The sequence below is a fragment of the Theropithecus gelada genome, chromosome X, assembly GCF_003255815.1.
Source record: "Theropithecus gelada isolate Dixy chromosome X, Tgel_1.0, whole genome shotgun sequence".
Lineage (NCBI taxonomy): Eukaryota > Metazoa > Chordata > Mammalia > Primates > Cercopithecidae > Theropithecus > Theropithecus gelada.
In genome coordinates, this window is record NC_037689.1 from 27,619,815 (window position 1) to 27,643,113 (window position 23,299).

Genomic DNA, 23,299 nt, shown 5'->3' on the forward strand with positions numbered 1-23,299 from the left:
TTGTATTTCATATTGTATCATAATCACACTGCAACCAATATACACATCTCTCTCATGGCTAACTTGTTAAAAATTTTATTTTCTACACCACTTCAATGTATTTTTGCCTGGAAAACAAATGTTTTTACATAGGTCTAGGAATATTATTTGCAAACTAACCAACACCAGGAAAGGCCATCTCAGAAGGTACTGAAATCTTACCCTGAAGACGTATAATTTTCCAACCTACAATTAAAAGAAGATGAATGACGGTCGGGCGCGGTGGCTCACGCCTGTAATCCCAGCATTTTGGGAGACTGAGGCGGGCAGACCACGAGGTCAGGAATTTGAGACCAGCCTGGCCAATATGGTGAAACCCCGTATCTATTAAAACTACAAAAATTAGCTGGGCGTGGTGGCACGAGCCTGTAGTTCCAGCTACTTGGGACGCTGAGGCAGAAAAATCACTTGAACCCAGGAGGCAGATGTTGCAGAGGCTGCAGTGAGCCGAGATTGCGCCACTGCACTCCAGCCTGGGCGACAGAGTGAGACTCCGTCTCAAAGAAGAAAAAAAAAAAAGAAAGAAAAGAAATGAAATATCAAAACATGGAGGAACTAAACTTGAATTTCCATGTATTCAGCCTTTAATCATAGATCATCAATGGAACAAAAGCCAACTAACAGCTAAGTTTCCTTGCATGCAAATGCAATGGAACCAAAACAACAGATCTTCCAAAGGCTCAACATAATCAGTTAGAGAATTGGATAAGATATTTTCCTCCACACAATATACTGATTCATAGAATGACACAACCAGAAAAGAAAGCTAAGATCTATGGCCATTCCCAACCATGATATCACCAAATATGTGTTCATTGTACAGGTCTATGTAGACAAACATATATTCATTGAACTCCAAGGGAGAAACATACTTTAAATAAAATTTCATTTCATCTTGAAGATCTTAAAGTCTGCATTGTTTTGAGGAGGGATTCAGGTTCCACAAAATAAAATTATTGGATCAGAAATTGCAAGCTAAAAAAAAAATAAAACAATAAAATGACCATGTTGCACGAAGGTAGTAAAAGGAATAAACATATCTGATCACATAAAGTAAATACCGTAAAGTGGAATTAACCAGGAACTGGAATAACAGGATTCAAATCCACGAGCCCTGTCAAAATAAGAAGTGGACCTTTCATGTTTCCTGTTGCTCAGTCATTTACATGATGAAATCACTTACCTAGTATTCCCAGACGGTAGTTAATAGTGATCACGATGACATTTCCGTAGCTGGCCAAAATGCTGCCGTCAATCATGTTGCCGGTGCCCTCCATGTAAGATCCCCCATGGATATAGACCATAACCGGCTTCTTACTGTTCTGATCATGAATATCTGGAAAAAAAAGCCAAGTAAGGAAACACAATAAAGAATCACAGTGACTCACCAATGCTCAATTAAGAACAAAGGAGATTCACTGATTTCCCTATTTTGACTTGAATTAAGCACATTTATTTTTATGGATGATATGACCCTTGATAAGAGTTTCTGAGGAAAATGATCAGTGCTATTACGTTTTCTATTTATGGAAATGGTATTTTAAGAAGCATACAGACATTTGGCATCCTCTGCTCATGTAAGCTTCTATATATATCTAAAGCACTAAAAGAAATGGTTTTAGGTAAAGTACACATTTCCTAAATTTTGCTCAAACCCTAAAATGTGACTTAAATTGAATAAACACATGGAATCCTTGACACAATATATCTTATATTCTAATTAAGTATAAAATCAACTTCAAAATTATAATTAATTTTAATATAGTTGCCTCTTAATTCGCAGGTGAGTGTACAGATTCATCTTCAATTTAACAATAAAAACATAAGAGTAGTAGTGAAGCTATAAACTATCAATAAGGGACAGATAATGACAAGAAAGCAAAATCAATAGTTAAAAATTAACAGAACAGAAATAAGGAAAAAAAAGGAAGGATGTCCAAGCAAATGTCTTTGTTCCAGTGATTACAGTAACATACTAACATACTTAAGTGACAAAAATAAAAGAGATGCAATAAAAAATGGCAAAATAATCCAAATTATTTGAATGCTTTATATTTTCACAGGGACTATAAACTCCCATTGTGACTTGCAACCAAAAATTCCTCTTAATAATTTACTTTATTATTTAAATTAACAATGATGTAAAAACAATGATCTGTGATGATAGGAAGCTGGGGACCATCTGTAGGGCCTGCTTTGTGAAAAGTTATGATTAAATAAACTGTTTATAACATTAATCAGCAATTAGGGCTACATTTAATCTTTAGAAGACTGACCTCACCTATAAATATTTCTGGATACAGATATGTGTGTGTGTGTGTGTGTACAAACAATTTAAATATCTTTGTTACTAAAAGAAAACTCAAGTATGTATGCATATTGATTTCCAATTTTTTCTTCAATAAAGTTTTTTTTTCCTCATAATTCGCAGGGACACTTTTGAGATATTGGAAAAGAATTCTGAGGATATGAATTACCATCGTTTGGACGGTGGCTCCAATTTGAATGAATTACGATCACAATTTTCCTGGGTGTACACAGAAGACATGACATACCCACTGGTCACAGTAAAGCACACAAAACAGTGTCAAGTTACCCAAGTATTTCTTTGCAGATATTTAATCCACGGCAGAAAAGTGGCTTTTATTTCTCATATTAAATTCAAATATAAAGTAAAAATCTTCTATTAATCATTTATTCATCATATACTACAGGAAATGTCTTCTGCTATATGAATAAGAAATGGCTTTTCTCCTGATCCACTGCTTCTTTCTGATTCCTAATTTGCTGTTTTGGGCCTCATTTCTTTTACCATTACCAGCAGTTGTCTAGTAAATTGTGGAAAAAAGGGTAAGTAGAGATTTTGAAGGGCTGCTTTAAAGTGCTCCCTTGGAAAACATGTGAGATTAACATCTCTTACCTTTCATAAAACATAGAACAAGACTCTCTTGACCTTGTGGAAGTAATAACCAGTTGTCATATTAATCATGAAAATTAGATGGCATTTCAATGGTAATAAAGATTCACTGGGAACATTGTGAAAACAGGTCCTAATTATCAAAGGGAAATGTATTAAAAAGAGAAAGCCAAACAGGATGCAAATTATAGCAGTATAAGGTATGAGACAACAAAATTTTATTTCATTTTTATGTATTTGCTCAATGCTGATAAAATGTCAGGCATTCAGAAGCCCTTATCAAAGAAGGGGCTACCTGAAGCAGGTGTACATTTTGATCTTCCATGGCCATCAGAATTGAGATCTCTCAGAGAGCTACTTGAGGCAGTGACAGCCCTATGAGCTCAGTAAAAATACTACTATTCAAAACGTTAAGGGAAGACTGGGCATGGAAAGGGTGTTGGCAAGATTTCTTTTCTTGGAGAACAGTTGATTTATGAAGATAAGCAAGGCGGGGAGCAACTACAAGAATTGGTCAAAAGACCCTGTCATGGACGTTGGTCTTGACCAGCAAAGATAATTCAGGACTCACTTTTGGGCTTTAAATTGCCTTTCAGACAGAGACCCAAAGGTCCAGCCAGGGCCTTAATGGAGCTCCATGCATTTTGCTTCCCAGACGGGAAAAATGTGCTTTTAGCTAATCCTATAGAGCCTTACCAATGAAGAAGGGCTTGCTTCAGTACTTTTTTTGTTGCTTCCCCTCTTTTTAAAAAAAATCATTTCTGGTACAGAAAGGGCAGAAAAACAGCGTGCAAGTCGTCTGCATGAGTACCTCAGACCTACCATCTTTTAAAAAAAATCCTTTCACTTCTGGTAGATAATGTGTTGAGCAATTTGGTAGCCTTAAGAAGAAACTTCACAGCAACAAAACATTTTACGGAGAAAAACGTTTTCAAAAAAAACCGTAGTGTAAAAAGAATAGCTAGCTTTTTGTCCTTTCTCAGTTCTGAGATACTCTTATCTTTTTCTTTTTTTTTTTTTTTTCCTTTAAACGCTGTAAAAGGCAGTCCTGAAAGCATCAGGACTCGTTAACAACAGCATCTCGTTAAAACACTTTTTAGTGTACTTCACTGTGAGAAGATTATCAGAAATCTATGTTGGAATCAATATGTTTGTGAAGAAAAAAAAACTGATATTTCAGCCCCCCCCCACAAAAAAAAAATTTTCTAAGGTGCTGCAGAGTTTTGCAGTTTATAAAAATAATTAAGAAGACCAAAGCTCCAAAGTAGCATATTAACTTACAAAATAACATTTGGAAGGAAGAAAAAAGACTATACATGCATGTTTTAAAATTCCATTTTCTCTTCTTGTGACCAAGCCAAAAAAAAAAAAAAAAAGATGGGCTTCTCTGTAAACAGTCGTTCATTACTCTTTTCATGTTTAGAAACAATGTTTATACTTCTCAGAGTGATTTGTTTCCTGTACATGGTAACTGGGATTAAAAATGACAATGGTTTCTATACAAGAAGAAAATAATTAAAGAAGCACACCAAAGTGTACTAGTTTTAAATAAGGGGAGAAAAAACAGATTGAAATGAAAAAAAAAGAGAGATAGATAGATATAAAATCATGCATCAGGGTTGAGCTTTGAAAAAACAAAAAATACCTTCATCTTCACCACGGTCATTACTGGTTATATCATCTGCGTTTTTCTTTGTGTTGGCTCCTGGGGTCATATTGAGAAGGAAAATAAAGGGAAAAAAGAGAATTCAAAAACAACAGGTTTGCAAAAAATTCAGAAAAGAGAGATGCTACCCAGTAAAAGAAAAAAAAAGAATGTAACACAAAAAGTTGAAATCGGTTACATTTGGATTTCAAAAAAATGAGATAGGGAAATGCAAAATGCATATAAACATAAAGATGTCAAGAAGAACAAATTCAAAATGTTACTTGCAAAAAATATTAGATATCCTGTGAATATGCAGTTGGGGGTTAAAATGATGCTACTGCAAAAAAAATGCTAACGTGAGTTGTTTTAAAAAAAGAGAAATTAAATTATTAGAAAAGATATTTCCCACATTCTTTAAAGAAATGCTTATGGCGTATTCAATGGTCCTCTGATTGTAACATGTTATAATTTAAATGAATTTTTGAATTGTTATTGATACATTATGGTTAGAAATTTTCATAAGGCAAGCAAAAACACACAGTAAACATGGAAGGACTTTAATCAAAATACCATAAAATTGACATTAATTTCATGCACTAAAAACCTATAAACATGCAATCTCAAAAAGTCAGAATTGTTAATAATTTAAATCACTAAGATTTACCTCTACTCTGTGTTTAGAGAAGCACTACCCATTATTCACTCTTGTTTTCTTCTATTAAAATCTACTACATGCAATAAATATTTAAGTCAGGACAAAACATTATAGACCATGTCCTATGTGTTTAAAATAGTTATGAAATATCATTTGAAACTTATGTCCTCTGTGTTTAAAACAGTTATTAAATATCATTTGCAGATTATATCCTCTGTGTTTAAAATAGTTATTAAATATCATTTGAAAGTTATTGGTACTTGAATTTGTTGAAGAAAATAAAAATCGAAGTCATCTACCTTGATCACCTCAGTAAGAACTGCATAGGAATTGTAATACAGGCACAATGCAGGAAGCGGCCCTGAAGGATGGCACAAACTAGCTTATGGTCTTTCTGCACAGAGCACCATTTTGGTTTTTATACTTTCCACATTTAAATGGTGTGAACATTTAATTTTGCTTGAATTAATTAATTGGCTCCATTGCTTCCTTTTCACAGACAGATGCAGCCCATGTGTGCATATCCCACTATCAATAACTGCGTCAATCAATTAAAACAGCCTTTGCCTTCCTGTAGGGTTCTAGGATAAGTGGATTAAGGCAGAGGGAAAATATTGTCATCCCCAACACTTGCAAATGAAAAACACTCTTCCGTTCTACATAACTCAGAAGAGCTTAAACATATTTTGAAACCAAGACTTGATAATGCTGTTTCCATACATCAAACAAAAGTTAAATAATGTCCATTTCATGGGGGCTTAATACCCTTTAAAACCAGACCTGGGTGGGTGTGATAGCCTTGCTGATCCACTTTCTGTCTTTATAAGACTTGCCTTTTCTAGGCTTTTCATATAAATAAACTTATATAATATATGGTATTTTGTGTCTGGCTCCTTTTACTTAGCACGATGTTTTCAATGTCTTTCCATACTGTAGCATGAATCAATACTTCATTCCTTTTTTTTTTTTTTTTTTTTTTGAGACGGAGTCTCGCTCTGTCGCCCAGGCTGGAGTGCAGTGGCCAGATCTCAGCTCACTGCAAGCTCCGCCTCCTGGGCTCACGCCATTCTCCTGCCTCAGCCTCCCGAGTAGCTGGGACTACAGGCGCCCGCCACCTCGCCCAGCTAGTTTTTTGTATTTTTTAGTAGAGACGGGGTTTCACCGTGTTAGCCAGGATGGTCTCGATCTCCTGACCTCGTGATCCACCCGCCTCGGCCTCCCAAAGTGCTGGGATTACAGGCTTGAGTCACTGCGCCCGGCCTACTTCATTCCTTTTTATGGCTAAATTATTTTCCATTGTATGGGTATACCACATTTTTAAAATCCATTTATTTGTTGAGTGACATTTGGTTTATTTCTACTTGTTGATTATTACTAATAAAGCTGCTATGAACATTTATTTGTGTACTATTTTTTGCACGGATATATGTTTTCATCTCTATTGCATAGATACCTAGGGGTGAAATTGCTGTTTCATAAGGCAAATTTATGCTCAATGTTTTAATAAACTGACAGACTATTTTCCAAATCAGCTGCAATACTTGGCATTCTCACCAACGGTGGTATAAAGGGTCTCCATTTCTCTATTACCTAGCCAAAACTTGCTAATATTTTCTTTGTTATAACCATACTAACGGATGTCTCATTGTAGGTTTTTTTTTTCTTTTTTTTTCAAAGTCTTGCTCTGTTACCCAGGCTGGAGTGCAGTGGCACGATCTCAGCTCACGACAACCTCCACCTCCTGGGTTTCAGCAATTCTCATGCCTCAGCTTCTCGAGTAGCTGGGACTACAGGTGTGCACCACTATTCCTGACTAATGTTTGTATTTTTAGTAGACATGGGTCTTGCCCTGTTGGCCAGGTTGGTCTTGGACTCCTGGCCTCAAGCAATCCACTCACCTTGGCCTCCTAAAGTGCTGGGATTACAGGCATGAGCCACTGTACCTGGCCTCATTGTAGTTTTCATTTGCATTTAGCTAATGTCTAGTAACTAATGATGTTAAATATCTTCTCATGTACACTCTCTTTGCAGAAATGTCTATTACTTTTTGCCCATTAAAAATAATTTCTTTCCTTCTTATTATTGAATAGTAAGTGGTTTGTTTAAGTATTTTCTAGATAAAAGTCTTTTACCAGGAATATGGTTGGTAAATCTCCTTTCCCAGTTTATGGCTTATCTTTTGGTTTTTTCAACAAATAGCACTTTATGTTCTCAATAGTGCCTTTTGAAGTGCAAAAGTTTTTAATTTTGATGAGTTTCACTTGATCAGTTCTTTTCTTTTAAGGGTTGTACTTTTGAGGTCATACTTATGAAATCTTTCCCAATCCATGGCCCTGAAGACCTTCTCTTGTGTTTCCTAAAAGTTGCCTAAGTTTCCTAAAAGTTTAAGAGTTTTCATTCTTACATTTTCATCTGCCATTCATTTTGAGTTAATTTGGGGGTACAATAAGAGATAAGAGTTGAAATTCATCTTTTTACATATGAATATCCAATTGTCTCAGCACCATTTATTGAAAGGACTGTCCTTGCCTCCTTTAATTGTTTTGACATCATTGTTAAAAATCTACTGACTACAAATTGAAGGATTTATTTCTAAGCCTTTATAATTGATGCTTGAACAACACAGGTCTGAACTGTGCAGATCCACTTATATGTGGATTTTTTCCGCCTCTGCCACCCCTGAGACTGCAAGAACAACCTCTCCTCTCCCTCCTCCTCCTCAGCCTATTCACCCTGAAGATGAGGATAAAGACCTTTAAGAAGATCCACTTCTATTTAATGAGTGGTAAATATATGTTCTCTTCCTTATGATTTTCTTAACGGTGCTTTCTTTTCTCTAACTTAGTTTATTGTGAGAATCCAGTGTATTGTATATATAACATATAAAAGATGTGATAAGTAGCTGTTTATGTTATTGGTAAGGTTTCCAGTCAAGAGTAGACTATTAGTTGTTAAGTACTGGTTGGGTGTAAAAAGTTTTAAGTGAATTTTCGAATGTGCGGGGGTTCTAACCTTCGTGTTGTTCAAGGACCAACTGTAATTAATTATATTTCATTGGTCTAAATTTATACCCATGTGAGTTGCCTGCTATCTTGATTACTATAGCTTTACAGTACCTTTTAAAACAGAGAAATGGAAGCCCTCCAACTTTCTTCCCCTTTTCCAAGGTCTTTTTGATAGCTCTAGATCCTATGACTTTCCATGAAAATTTCCAAATCAGCTTGTTAGTTGCAACAAAAACTCCTGCTGAGATTTCGATAGAAATTACTTGCCAAATCCCAATTTTAAGTGAATCTTATATATCAGAGCTTGACCCAGAAACATAATTAAATACTGTCTTTCCTGTTCTATGTATATTTAATTTGTTTATCCTTTCATTCCTTTTAAATAAACTGCTGCTCTATTTGTCCATGTAAATATAACTAATTAAATGCCTTTAAAACAAACCAAGTTCTCTTGAGTATCTAGTTTAGACACAACCATGGACTATGTAAATGCAGGTATTAGAAGATTCATAAAAACAATTTGTCTAGAGTTTATTCAAGAATAAACCCAGCTTGTGATTGGTGCACACACACACACACACACACACACACACACACACACAAGCCCAAATAAAACCTAGGTAGGCTATGAGTTTCCTTTCTCTTCTCTATGTCTACCCTTCCTCAAAATTCCAGAATAATATTCCTTTTCATACAACAATAAGCATCTCCTTAAAACCTCTGTGCAGAACTGGCTTTAAATATTAAAGAGAAGATTTAAATACTCCAAGCAAAAGTACAACCATTCTATTATTAAAATTTAAATATCATTTTATAAATAAAATATCTCAATGTCCCTAATCCTGAAGAATAATCCAGCTTTTTTTAACCTGTTCCTCTGATGCTCCCATTTAGTGCTTTATCTATGTTATTTTCTAAAGTCAGTCTATTTAAAATAGCACTTTATGTTATGAATGTAAGAGAAATACTTTGTAAAGAATTTGGAAAATTATAAGGGCGCAGTGGCTCATGCCTGTAATCCCAACACTTTGGGACATCGAGGTGGGCGGAGGTCAGGAGTTCTAGACCAGACTGACCAACATGGTGAAACCTCCTCTCTACAAAAATTACAAAAAATTAGCCAGACATGGTGGTGCATGCCTGTAGTCCCAGCTATTCGGGAGACTGACGTGGCAGGATCACTTGAGCCTGGGAGGCGGAGCTTGCAGTAAGCTGAGATCGCCCTGCCGCACTCCAGCCTTGGTGAAACAGCCAGACCTTATCACAAAACAAAACAAAAACTGGAAAATGAAGGCTACTGTCAAAGTGAAAATTAACATCAAAGGAAAACATCACAGTCACATATACTGCTGTTAACATTACAAGTCGGAAAAATAATTTAAATCTGTTTTTTAATATATATTATTGCCACTTACATATCTAAATCATCATAGAAAGTCAATAGATACAAATGTGATCTTGTTATCTAAGCAAGAATATAAGGAAATAATAGAACCAAAAGAACCTTCAGCATTATTGTTCTTCATGAGCTATCATATTAAACTGTATTAGTAGTTCATATTTTACTGCATATTGTTTTTCTTTTAAGTGGGCAAGGTTAATTTTCAACTTAGTCTTGTTATCTTAAGTAGAGAAAGAGCCTTTTTAAGCTAAGTACATTATTTCCATACAGGGAAAGTTGCATACAGTGTAGGGGGAGGGGGGCCTAGGGAAGTAAATGTTTTCTTGGCTATCACAGATGTGGATGAGATTGATTATTTTGTCACTTGGCCATAGAGGAATATGAGCTTAATCTTCTAATCCAATGCAATATTCCCAGCTCTCTGCAGCAAGGAAGTGACTGGCACGTCCTCACAGACTGCCCATGACACATGGGTTTATTCGCTCATAAGTCCATTCCTTCTACAAATATGTATTGACCCTTTTAACATGCAGTCCTGACCAAGAGAGGTAATGCCATGCAGTCCTGGCTAAAAAAGGTAATGACACACCCACACTGAAGAAGGAGATGAACATCAGAGACAGACATGCACACAGATAATTCCAACGGGGCAGGAAAATCCATGCATGAATTTAGGGTCCTCTGCTGTTCCTGGTAGGAGAGTCTGGGGATAGAGGGGTGGCTGGTGAGGAAGTGGGTTAGGGCTTCTAAATATGCACAGAAGAGCTAGGGCCAGGAATACATTTATGGGAGCAAAGAAAACAGGTTGCTCTGAGCAGAAGCATGGGTTGGAAGGTGAGGGCACAGAAGGGACAAGAATAGCCCCACAAAGATGAGAAGAACAGGTACACAACCTGGATACCTCCTCTTTCCTCCATACACCTGGACAACAGACTCTAGCTAGGGAAAATATTCCATGCATACATTTGAAATATACTTGAACCTCCACTTGAATAACACTACCACAATGAATTTGAAAGATGACCTTCAGATGATTTTCAGATGGGATCATTTACCAATGGGCTTCACCCCAATGTACCTGCACCTTGAAGAATTGGTTAGCAACAGAAAAGTTCAGTTTCTGCATTTGAAAGAACTGTCATAGCTGACCTATGGCTTCTTTTTTCTTTTTCTGAAATCACAACACCTGAACAGGACCTAACTTCATTCTTAATGGAAATATGTATAAGATAGGAGGCTCATTTTATGAAGCCTTCAGCAAAGGGCTTTTTTCCAGAAAGTAGCATTCAAAAAGATATTTCTTGTATTATAAGCCCTGGCAGAAAAGGTTGGTAACAACGTGTCATGCATACTGAAGGTCATCCTTTTCTGATGTGGGAAGCTTTTGGTGGCCAGGAAGGCTTAGAAAGGAGAACATCTGGAGGCTGAGTACCTGAAAATTAGTTTCTTTAAAATCATCAGCAGAATCACACTTTGAAAAATTCTGAAAAGACATCTGCCAGTTTGAAGACCCCAGCTCCAGAGCACATAACTACTAGATAGACAATTGTTGAATTAGAGGGTGTAGTCAATTGACAGGCAAAAGATTCCCACTTCTACAGTCCTCCCCATGAATTTACTATTCCTCATACATAGAGATAGAGTCTGTATTTTCACCCCTTGAATCTTGAATGGCTTTATGACTGCATTTTTTCAAACGAAAGAAATATAATGATGTGCTATTTCCAAGACTGGGACTCAAATCCCCTGTACCTATTCTTACTCTCTTGAGACTGCCACTGCCCTGTGAAAAATTCAGACTAGCGGGTTGGAGAACAAGAGATCTCATAGAGAAGAACCCATTGGTCCCAACCTAGGCAAAATTACCTCCAGCAAACCCCCAATTACCTAAGAGAACTCACTCCAAATCAACAACGCATACACATGAATGAGCCCAGCCAAGACCAAAATAAATTTCCAGCTAACAAGATGCAGAGGCTCATAAGCAGTAATAAGAGCTTATTGTCTTAAGGCATTGACTTTTAGAGTCCTTTGTTATGCAGCAGTAGCTAACTGATACATAGGGTAATACTAATTTTATCTTCAGTAGATACTGGCATCTTTCTTTCCAAACAAGTTGTATTATGCTATACACCCAGTAGCAGGTAAGAAAATTTCCTGGTCCTTACCCTGTTGCCAACACTTGATGTTATCAGACAATATATTTGCCACTTTAATGAGTATAAAATATTAACAGTTTATATTTCAATTTCCATGTTTCTTAAAACTAGTACAGATGCATTTCTATATTCCCATTCTAAATTTCCATCTTGAATAGCAAGCCAATTTTTGACTGGCTAAATGTCTGTTATTGATTGGTAGGAAATCTTTATATTCATGGATGCTGGCCTCTTTTCGAGCATGTAAAAGCAAACATTTAACAGTGCATAGCAGTGCTGCATATGGTTATAAGGGCTTTATGTACATTGAATATGCATTTTGTTTGTTTGTTTTTTAGAGACAAAGTCTTGCTCTGTCACACAGGCTGGAGTGCAGTCACACAACTGTAGCTTACTGCAGCCTCCAACTCAAGGGCTCCAGTGATTCTTCCACCTCAGCCTCCCAAGTAGCTGGGAATACAGGTGTGCACCACCACACCTGGTTAATTTTTTTATATTTCTTGTAGAGATAGAGTCTCACTATGTTGTCCAGGCTAGTCTTGAACTCTTGGCCTCCAGCAAGACTCCCACATCAGCCTCCCAAAGTGCTGTATTACAGGCGTGAGCCACTGCATCCAGCTCTGAATATGCATTTTTCATAAATACCTTATGAGATGTGTAACTAATATCATTTTATAGCTGAGGAAAATTAGGTATACAGTTATTAAATAATTTGCCCAAGTTTACACAGTTGATAATTGGTGATATCTAGTCTGTTGTCTTTAACCATTTTATGGATTTTTAATTATCTAAAGTAATGCTTTAAAATGCATATTATAATTTATCACTATTTTCTCTACAATTTCTGCTTTTTTTTAAAAAAAGGATTGTTTAATCCAGAAACATAAAGACATTTTATTTGCTTACATATTCTCCTAACAGTTTTAAGGTTTTATTTCATATCTGGGTCATAACTCACCTGGAATTTATTTATCTGGATGCTAGAGCACAGAGATTATTTTAATTATTTCCTTAGATAACAGTTCCATTTTCAGCTACATAGGTATTACAGCTCTTTACTTACATGCCAAGTTTTATATCTGCTAGATTCTGTTTCTGTCTACCTTGTTCTGTTCTATTTTTCTATATACCTAGCCTGTCTTATCTGGTTTATAGATAGATGATAGATAGATAAGATAGATAGATAGATAGATAGACAAGATAGATAGATATTATTGCTTAATTGAGATATAATTAATATACCATACACATCACCGTGTCAAAGTATGTAATCCAATGGTTTTTAATATATTCATGGATCTGTGCAATAATCGACAATATCTAATGGCAGAACATTTTCACGATCCCCCCCCAAAAATATGGTACCATTTAGTGGCCACTCTCAGCACCTGGAAACTACCCATTCATTTGTGTCTTTCTGGATTTGCTTATCTGGACATTCTGGATGTGGAGGGTGACACACTGTCCTTATTCTTAGCTTTCATTATAAGAGGACTTGAACACATCTACATGCAACCCTGACAAGCTTCCATGAAGAGTCTATGCTAGCCTGTTAGAGGATTATATTCCACATGGAGCACTGTCAAGCACCCTGTTAAGATAGTGCTTGGCCAATGAGCACCCAACAGACCTGGAAGCTGACTCTAGACTGAAGAGCCTCCCAGCTGAGCACAGCCCAGAGGTCCAGCCAAGAATCATAACCTAAATAGAGGTTGTTTGAGATACTTGACTTTGAGATGGTTCCTTATGTAGCAAAAGCTAACTGATACACTACCAGGAACATGGCTTAAGTCATTTCATCATCAGGTTTCCTTTAGAACTTTTGGGCATTCTGCTGTTTCCCCCATCTGCAAAGTCCATATTCTCCTGGAAGACTCAATTTTACTGATCAGCTTAAATTCCATTTCCTCAGAAAGGCATTCCCTGTTCATCCCAACCTTCGATTCATAAATGAACTTGAGTTCCTCAGTTATTCACTGTCGTTGGCATTCTTCTTCACAAAATGAATTGTAATGTGTAACACGATACCTTGTTAAATAAGGTCTCCCTGTTAGATTGTTAGCAACAACAAAAAGGTGTCACCTGTGATTTTTCAACACCATATTCCTTAATTTGCAATGACTACCAAAATATTCAGCACATATAATGTAAGTTACATGGTAAATATCTGTTGGACGAATCATGTATTTTTGGCTGCAAGCCCCCCTCTATTATAAGAGTCACAGTCATAACAGCTATGACAACCAGTGATAAATACAGCCTTCTATGTAACAAGTGTAACTAATTCTCCTCTCAAGCAGGGAAATGCAATGTTGCATCTTCTTATTTAACTTTGAGAGTAGATATTAAATTATAATTCATGAAGTGGCAATAACATGATTTTGGTTAGCATATAGTATATAAGAATTCTGCCATTTGTCATTTCAAAAAACATGATGAAATGCTTTTGTGATGACAGTAAAAGCAAGGTCTAATTCTAATTTTCTGCTAGCTCAAAAATGCTTCATTGTAATAATGGAAACAGGATTTTCTGTATTTTTCTTGTTTTTCTCTTAGTAGCTTTGGAAGACAGACCGAGAGAAAAAGGTGAATAGTAATTTTGCTTTGTTGTTTTGCTGGATTTGGCAATAATTGGTTTCACACTTTTTCAGGTAGGTATCAAAATAAATCTAAAGATTTTATGGGTCTCTGACATATTCCTGTGCTTACTATTAGAGTCCTAGAGCATTGTCTAACTTTCCACAAGCATTTTTTGTTGTAAATTTTACTAGTGAAATGTTTCTGTCCTCAGGAATGAAATATAAATCCTATTATATTTACGTGAGCCTTTCCCATTATTTTTTTTAGAATTTTCAGCTGATAGACAATATTATCTTGAAGAATCTATGAGCTTGAGATTAAATCGCAGTGTTTTTAAAAATGGGTACTAAATAATGTATTTTTCTAGGTATTTTTAAATGTATGTCTATTAAGAAAAGTCACGTTGGAAAGAAAATTGACTTTTATTTGCCCTAAGATGCTTGTTGAAATGTTGTATTAAAAACCTAACATACCCATAGTGGTTATATATATATATAGTATACACTACATATATACACACACATGTACACACAGCTATATATATAACTCTTGAAATGTTATACTAGAAGCCTAATAATGCCTGGCACAGTGGCTGATGCCTGTAATCCTGGCACTTCGGAGGCCAGGGAAGGCAGATCACCTGAGGCCAGGAGTTCACAAGTCTGGTCAACATGGTGAAAGACCATCTTTACTAAAAATACAAAAATTAGCCAGACATGGTGGCACATGCCTGTAATCACAGCTACTTGGAAGACTGAGGCACATGAATCACTAGAATCCAGGAGGCGGAGGCTGCAGTGAGCCAAGATCATTCCACTGCACTCCAGCCTGGTCGACAGAGCGAGATGGAATCTCAAAAAGCAACAACAACAAAACAATCAAACAAGCAAAACGTAATAACTTCTACACACACACACACACACACACACACACACATATATATATTAACCTCTACAAGTATATATATACCTGTCAGAGGTTATTAGGTTTTTAATACAATATTTCAAGAGGTAACTTAGGGCAAATAAAAGTCAATTTTATTTCCAATGTGACTTTTCTTAATAAATATTCATAACAAATACCTAACAAAACAAAGTATGTGTGTATATATACACATACACACACGTATATTTGTGTGTTTACTATATATGTAAATACATATTTTCTTATATATGTACACATATTATACATACATATATGTTTTTTTTCCTTGCTATGAGATTGTGGAAAAGTTTGCTTTCTGTTGCATCATGCTTTTCTCTGTAGTCAGGACACAGCAGCTGATTAATAGGTGGAATTTCCGTCACAGGACTTTTTGGTGGTGTGGGACAAGGATTCTGAAGGGCTGGCACCTTTGGTGAATTCTCCTTTTGCTATCTATGTAGGGAATAAACTGTCAACATCCAAAAGCAGCCCAACTATTGTTCCTAGTCAAATCATTCACAGCTCACCCTTAGCTTTTCTTGTGTGTGTGCCTGACATGGTAAATGGTTCTATTCATTTCAGAAAAACAAAATTAGTCTAGATTTATACAAAATCATCCCGCTCTTCAATTTCTGAGTATGCTGTAATAGAGTATATAAAGGCAATTGATTTCAATTAAGAGCCCTAAAATATATATTTTAAGAAGCATAAGGTCACTCAAGTATTTGGAAGATAGGGTAATCACTACTGCCCACGAAGGCTTTTGCTACTCTTTTGAACTTAGCTGATTCACCATAATGAAGAGGTTATTTATTCTGTTCAGTTAAACACTAAAGGAGGCTGGGTGCAGTGGCTCATGCCTGTAATTCCAGCACTCTGGGAGGCCAAGGCAAGAGGACTGCTTGAACGCTGGAGTTTGAGACCAGTCTAGGAACATAGTGAGACCCTGTTTCTATAAAAATAAATAAATAAATAACAAAATCACACAGGTGTGTGCCTGTAGTCCCAGCTGCTCAGGAAGCTGAGGTGGGAGGATTGCTTGAGTCCAGGGATTCCAGGCTGCAGTGAGCTACAACTGTGCCACACCGCACTCCAGTTTGGGTGAGTGAGACGTCAGCATAAGCGTAACTTAAGCATATGTCACTCATCTCTCTTTCAGTGTGACTGTGTTCACTCATTTTGTGTAGTGAGCTGTATTATTGGTTCAAAATAGTTCCTGTCCTTTCCTGGAGAGGTATTATTCTTTTCCCACCTTCTAATATCTGTCTACCTAGTAACAAGCAAGTCCACCCACAACAGACATGAACTTCAGAAAAAAGAAATGAGCCTTTGTTGTTATAAACTGCTAAAATTGTGGAGGTTTTTTTATGGAGGATTTTTAGGGTTGCAGAACTATTCTGTGTGATACTGTAAAGGTGGATTTATGTTATTATAGATTTGTCCGAACTCATAGAATGTACACCACCACCAAGACTGTACCCTGCTATAAACAATGGACTTTGGGTGATGAAGATATCAGTGTAAGTTCATGGATTGTAACAAACACACCCCTCTGGTGGGTGATGTGGAAAATAGGGAAGACCGTGCATGTGTGGGGGTGGGGGATATGTGAGAACTCTCTGTATGTTCCCTTAAATTTTGTTGTGAACCTAAAACTGCTCTAATAAATAAAGTCTTAAAAAAGACATACAACATAGAATAAAAGACAACCATAGTCCTCTCAGGAACACTCGAAAGAAACACATAATCATTTGTGATTTTTCATGGAGCAAAATAAGATGCAGTTTCTTTATTTCAGAGACATAAGAAGAGAACAGTCTGAGATACAAGAATGAGTTGGCAAAGCATACGCCAAGAAAATATAAAGTGTATTGAAAGAATTAAAATCCAGACCACTCATAAGGAAAAATACAGAAACAGAGATGTACCTTAGATCTGAGTAAAGGGAAGCAACCAGTGATATACAAAAGACGTTGTAAAAAGTAATTGTTTAAGAAGATACTATGTGAACACTGCACCTACTGAAAATCAATGTATTTGCAAATCTTGGTCTTGAGGTAAAGATAATTTACAAGAGAATAACCATAAGGAGGTGAGACTATCAATAGAAAAATCTATATGATCAAGTTCTGGGCATTCAGTCAGGTGTAAACACCTTTAGCATCCCCAAGCACAGAAAATCCTAACAGTTCTTCATCCAAAACGCAGTTCAAAGGGCAAGAACACTAAAATGTAAAAGTTACTTGTAAAGAATCTTAACACATTCTGATTGTTCCTCCAATGATCATTATAATAAATAGTGTAAAATATTAAATTTTAAAAAAACTATGCAGTGACCTAATAAGGAATTAGGTTGACTCTACAAATATAGTAAGATGGTTCAATGGGAAGAAGTAAAGTGTTTTGCTTTGTCTCATTCACATTTGAAGGAAAAAAGTCAGGTGGATAGTTGAAGGAAAGATCAAAGGAGAAAAAAGTTATTTGAAAGATGGCAAATAGCATCTGGTATTATTAATGTATTAAATTTAAAAAGTAGAGTACATGGAATATTTATTTTGGCAGGAAATCCTTTTTAATCTTATCAACTAATAGGAGAAGAAATGTTGCACTTAGTGAATTTTCACTAAAAGTATAAACAGGGCAATAATGTTCTCACCATCACATTTCAAGATATTTCTGCAGACTCAAAGCCAATATGTTTTTAGTAAAAAGTATTGAGAAATATCAGAAAGAAGGACACAAAATAAAGTAACTACTGCATATGACTATCCAACCAGAGAGAGAGAATTTAGAGAATCAGCTATATAAGTTAGAATGAATGATTTATTATTTAGAATTGTATAAAATTAACAAAAAATGATCTTTCATATATGTGTGTATAAATATATTTGAAAAAAATTCTTTACACATTCATGATAAATGTTCTAGTAATAACTCTAAGAAGTGATATTTCTCAATACTTTTTAATAAAAACACGTTACATAAAATATATAAAATAATGAGAAACATAAAGAATGCTTACATATTTAAAAACATTCCATCCAGGTATAAATCAAATGTGTAATAGTATCAATACCTCTTCAAAATAATTTATGACTTTAGAATTCCCAATAAGATCTTTGGTAACAGAACAAAATTATAATATTGATGATTTAAATAAAACATGAATGTTAAATTGAATAAAACAAATAAACAAGTACAGATAATTACAGCTGGAACAAAGGAAGTTTTTCCCCATTATTACACTGTTTATCCCACTAGTAATAATTTGAGTATGATAAAGTCATTCTTTTTAAAAAGTACCATTAGCTAAAAATTTGAAAAAAGAGGGAGTTATAACAATCTCACCTTAAAACAAAATAAATATGGATTAATAATGTATGCTTAAAACAATGAGCATGTTTGTTGAAATATATATAATGCTGAGGTTGATATTGTGAACCAATGTATATTTATTAATAAAGAATTTATTAATGAAGATGATGGCATTTTTGCTGCATATATATGCACACAGACGATTATATGGTCAGCTTTTACAATGGTATTCTTTAAATGTGGTCATGAGTATGTACAAACACACAAATACACATATATGCACATACACTTTTATCACATTAATGTTATATATATAAGATATATACACATAAACACATATATACACACAGTTACAATTTGTATATATTATAAACACATATATGTGTGTATACATATATAGTACATATAGAACCAAATTGTTTATAAAATGTATATATAATGTATTCATAATATACATTATATACTAATGCTTACATTATATATAAATATATAATTATACATACGTTATTTATTTCAATAAATAACAGAGTCGTTTAGGATATATACACATATATGTATACTTTAATGTACACATATATACATATACATTTTTAATAAAGAATGACATCACTCAGGAAATACATAAATAAATCAGAAAAGAAAGATCACTGAATGTAGTCAAAAAAGTAAGTGATATCGTGACAGTGAACCAGTGGTATTAGTAAATGTGGGAAAGAGAGGCAACCAACTGGTAAAGACAACATAAAGGCTGAGGCGGGTGGATCACTTGAGCCCAGGAGTTCAAGACCAGCCTGGGCAACATGGCAAAACCCCATCTCTACTAACACCACAAAAATTAGCTGGCCATGGGGTGTGCACCTGTAGTCCCAGCTACTTGGGGGCGCTGAGGTGGGAGGATCACCTGAGCCTGGGGCCGAGGCTGCAGCGAGCCGTGATCATGCCACTGCACTCCAATCTCGGTGATAGAGCAAGGCCTTGTCTCAAAAACAGAACGAAATTTTAAAAAGGAGATGGATAATGGAGTAGGAAGATGGAAATATCTGAAAGGAATCAGACGCGATTTAAAAATATCTTTGTCACTTCAACATCCTTGCAGAGGCTGTTATTTCCAGAATAATTCCCAAAAAGAGCTAGACATGGAGACATACCCTGGCAGTTTATTGTAAAAAATAGTGAAGTAAAGAAAAACAAACAAAATGTCCAGGATGGAGGGAGAAAAACAAAAGGTGTCTCTACAATAGTGGACACCTCTGGCGGTATCTGTGCAGATTATCTGCCCACTCCATCTAAAATGAGGTAGGTGGTCCCTGTATCTAAGGTGGTGAGGACGTGCACCACTCCACCCCACGTGGGCCCGCCCTACTACTGGCTGGGATCTGAGCGCAGGTGACTCGGATGTAGGCCTCTTGGGTGGCTCATTTTCTCAAAGAAGTCAAACATGCTCAAAGCGGCATGCAGGTGAAGACTGAGCTGAGAAAGCCTGGGCCCCTGGAAGGAAAAACAGCCTGGTCGTGGGTTCTGTTCTTAGTTCGTGGTCCCATGAAATTCCCACTGTGCCCTGTCCTGTGCTTCCACCAGCTGCCATTGCTTTCAAGCCCTCTGTGCTCCATTGGTTTGTTTGTGATCCACTCGGCGAAATGTCTTTATGACCACGCTACAAACACACAAAAATTTCACTTACCTTAGAACTCTCTGACATGAGACACAGTTGATAATGACACAAGATCTACCATGCTTTGGTAGAAAAAGTTTCCCAATCTCTCCTTTGAAAAGGTATTTTTAGAGATTAGCGTGCTAAGAAAGTCCACCTAACTTAGGCATAGAGTAAAATCACAGGATAATTCACTCTAAGAAATCAAGCTCTGGGCAACTCCAAAAAGCTCAAGAATGAAGTCAGAACTCAAGTTAAGAATGGGGAAGGTATGGCCTGGAAGCACTGCTGATTCTAGACTGAAGGGTCATCATTTCAAAGATGTTATTAAAAACTATGAGTTTTCTAATAATCACCATTCTGACTTGTGTGAGACGGTTTCTCAATGTGGTTATAAAGATACATGCAAGTGTATGTTCACTGCAGCACTATTCACAATAGCAAAGACATGGAATCAACCCAAAAGCCCATCAATTATTGACTGGATAAAGAAAATATGGTACATATACACCATGGAATACTACACAGCCATAAAATGAAACAAGATCATGTCCTTTGTAGAGACATGGATGGAGATGGAAGCCATTATTCTCAGCAAACTAATGCAGGAACAGAAAACCAAACACCATATGTTCTCACTTATAAGTGGGAGCTGAACAATTGGAACATATGGACACAGGGAGGGAAACCACACACACTGGGGTCTGTCAGGGAGGGCGGGGGGAGGGAGAGCATTAGCATAAATAGCTAACGGATGCGGGGTTTAATACCTAAGTGATGGATTGGTAGGGGCAGCACACCCCATGGCACACGTTTACCTATGCAACACACCTGCACGTCCTGCACATGGATCCCAGAACTTAAAATAAAATAAAATATTTAAAAAGAATAAGAGTATGCCAAATGAACATTATTTTTGCATATAGATATTTGGAAAATATTAAGAAACCATGTACAAAAGTTGTGAGCGATATTTACAAAAATTCAGATGATAACAGGAGGATGTAAAGTGAAAGGCTGGCGGAATCTGCCACCCAATAAATGCTATGTTGGTGTATAGTTATTTAAGCTCCAGGCCCTTAAAGGAAAGGAAAGGAAAGGAAAAAAACAGCAGGTGCAAGAAAGCTGCTCTGATCCTGTTTTCCTTTCTGAAAGCAAGAGATGAAACTCCCGTATGGACTGTGCCCTCCCTATATGAGAAGGCAAAAGCATTCTTGTCAGTGAGAAGGGGAGGCTGAGATCAAGAGAATTGTGTACTAAAAGACCATGTTAAAATAATCCACATCTTTCTTTAGCCTCCACATAAGTTAGCTACTTTTCCACTATCGCCTCTCTTCGTTCAACCTTTTCTAAAAGCATTGAGGTGTTGCCACTTCTTTGAGTCTTCGTTTCCATCTGAGGGTTTTCTCATGTCACAAAAACCTTAAATTACATGGGCTTGTATGTTTTTCTCCTACTGATCTGTCCTTTGTCCATTTAATTCTCAGGACCATCAGAAAAAACTCTAACAGGGTGAAAGTAAAATTGTGCCTTCTTTACAAAAGGAAAAATAAAATGGGGAGTCACAAAATACATTAAAGAGCTACTCAACTGAAGAAAATAATGCCAAGTAGATTTTTTAAATCTTAAAAATGGCTCTGGGTAGAATGCAGGCTATGTTATCATCACTGTGATTACTTCCAGTGCTGTAATGAGGAGGGGCTGTGCTCTCCACACCATTCACCACAGAAACTGTTGCCTTCCTCAGAGATGCTCAGAAAATACTCATGTGCATGAATGCAATTAATGCAATGGAATGAATCCTTTAAGCACCAGGTAAATCCTGATGTTGGAACCAGGATCCCTGGTTTGGGAAAGATGGCAGAGAATCTCTCTCTCTCCCACTTCAGAGCCACAGAATGCTTTTGGTAGGAAGATAAGCTTCCTCCCACTGTAAAATGATAGCACTGAGGATAGTGATCAAGAAGACCCAGTGTTGCCCTCAGGGAGCCTTATGCAACAATTAACTCAATAATCACTAAATCACTGAATTCCTACTGTGAAAATGTTATTAATGAGCATGTAGACATTTACATGTGTGATTACAGATAGCTATAGAGATGGATTGATACATAGGGATTAAGAGGTCTTTCTATCTATCCATCTCTACCATCTATCATTTACCTGTCTATCTATCTGTGTCCTCTACCTACCTACCTGTCTGTCTGACTGTCTATTTACCTATCTACCTGTCTATTCATCTCTATCTAAATATCTATCTACTTATCTACCTACCTATCTATCCATCTCTGTCATCTATCTATCCATCTCTAACATCTTTATATCTATCAAATATCTACCTGTCTACCCATGTCCCTATCTATCTATCTATCTATCTATCTATCTATCTATCTATCTATCAATCATCCATCCATGTATCCATATCTATCTATGCATCTACGTATCTATCTGCCTTTCTTCTATCATTTATCTATCCATCTCTATCTACCTATATCTATCATCTCTATGTATCTATCCATCCATCTATCATCTATCCACCTATTCATCTCTATCTACCTATTTATCTATTCATACGTATATATCATCTATCTACCTATCTTTCTATCTATCCATCTCCATCATCTATCTATTCACCCATGTCTGTGTATCTATCTATCTATCTATCTATCTATCTATCTATCTATCTATTAATCTCTACCTACCTATCTATCTGCTTACCTATTTATCTCCTGGTGACCCCATCTTCTCTAATGATTAGTGAGATATCACTTGAATATTACTCCTAGCCCAGGATGATCTAAGTTAGGAGTTAAGGAGTTAGAAAGCGGGTTGTAAGGAAATATTCCAGAAAAGGGGAAGGAGAGTCCACTGCAAGATGAGACCAGAGGATTGGGCAGTGTCAGGTCATGGGCAAAGCTTGACAGGGTGTATTGGGTTGAATAATGTCCCAAAAATTCACATCCACCAAAATCTCAGACTGTGATCCTATGTGGAAATATATAAC

At 36.2% G+C, this 23,299-nt stretch overlaps 1 protein-coding gene across 5 annotated transcripts in view; it reads right to left on the bottom strand.

Annotated features, from left to right (window-relative positions):
* NLGN4X (neuroligin 4 X-linked) overlaps positions 1-23,299 on the bottom strand; it is a 346,508-nt gene that overhangs the window by 139,114 nt on the left and 184,095 nt on the right. For 4 of the 5 annotated variants that reach the window (XM_025373357.1, XM_025373358.1, XM_025373360.1 and 1 more), the window contains one exon: positions 1,223-1,375. In XM_025373357.1, the coding sequence (XP_025229142.1) occupies positions 1,223-1,375 (153 nt within the window). Of the gene's footprint in view, positions 1-1,222; positions 1,376-4,601; positions 4,662-23,299 lie in introns of all 5 variants that reach the window. The other variant, XM_025373356.1, reaches the window with a different exon arrangement.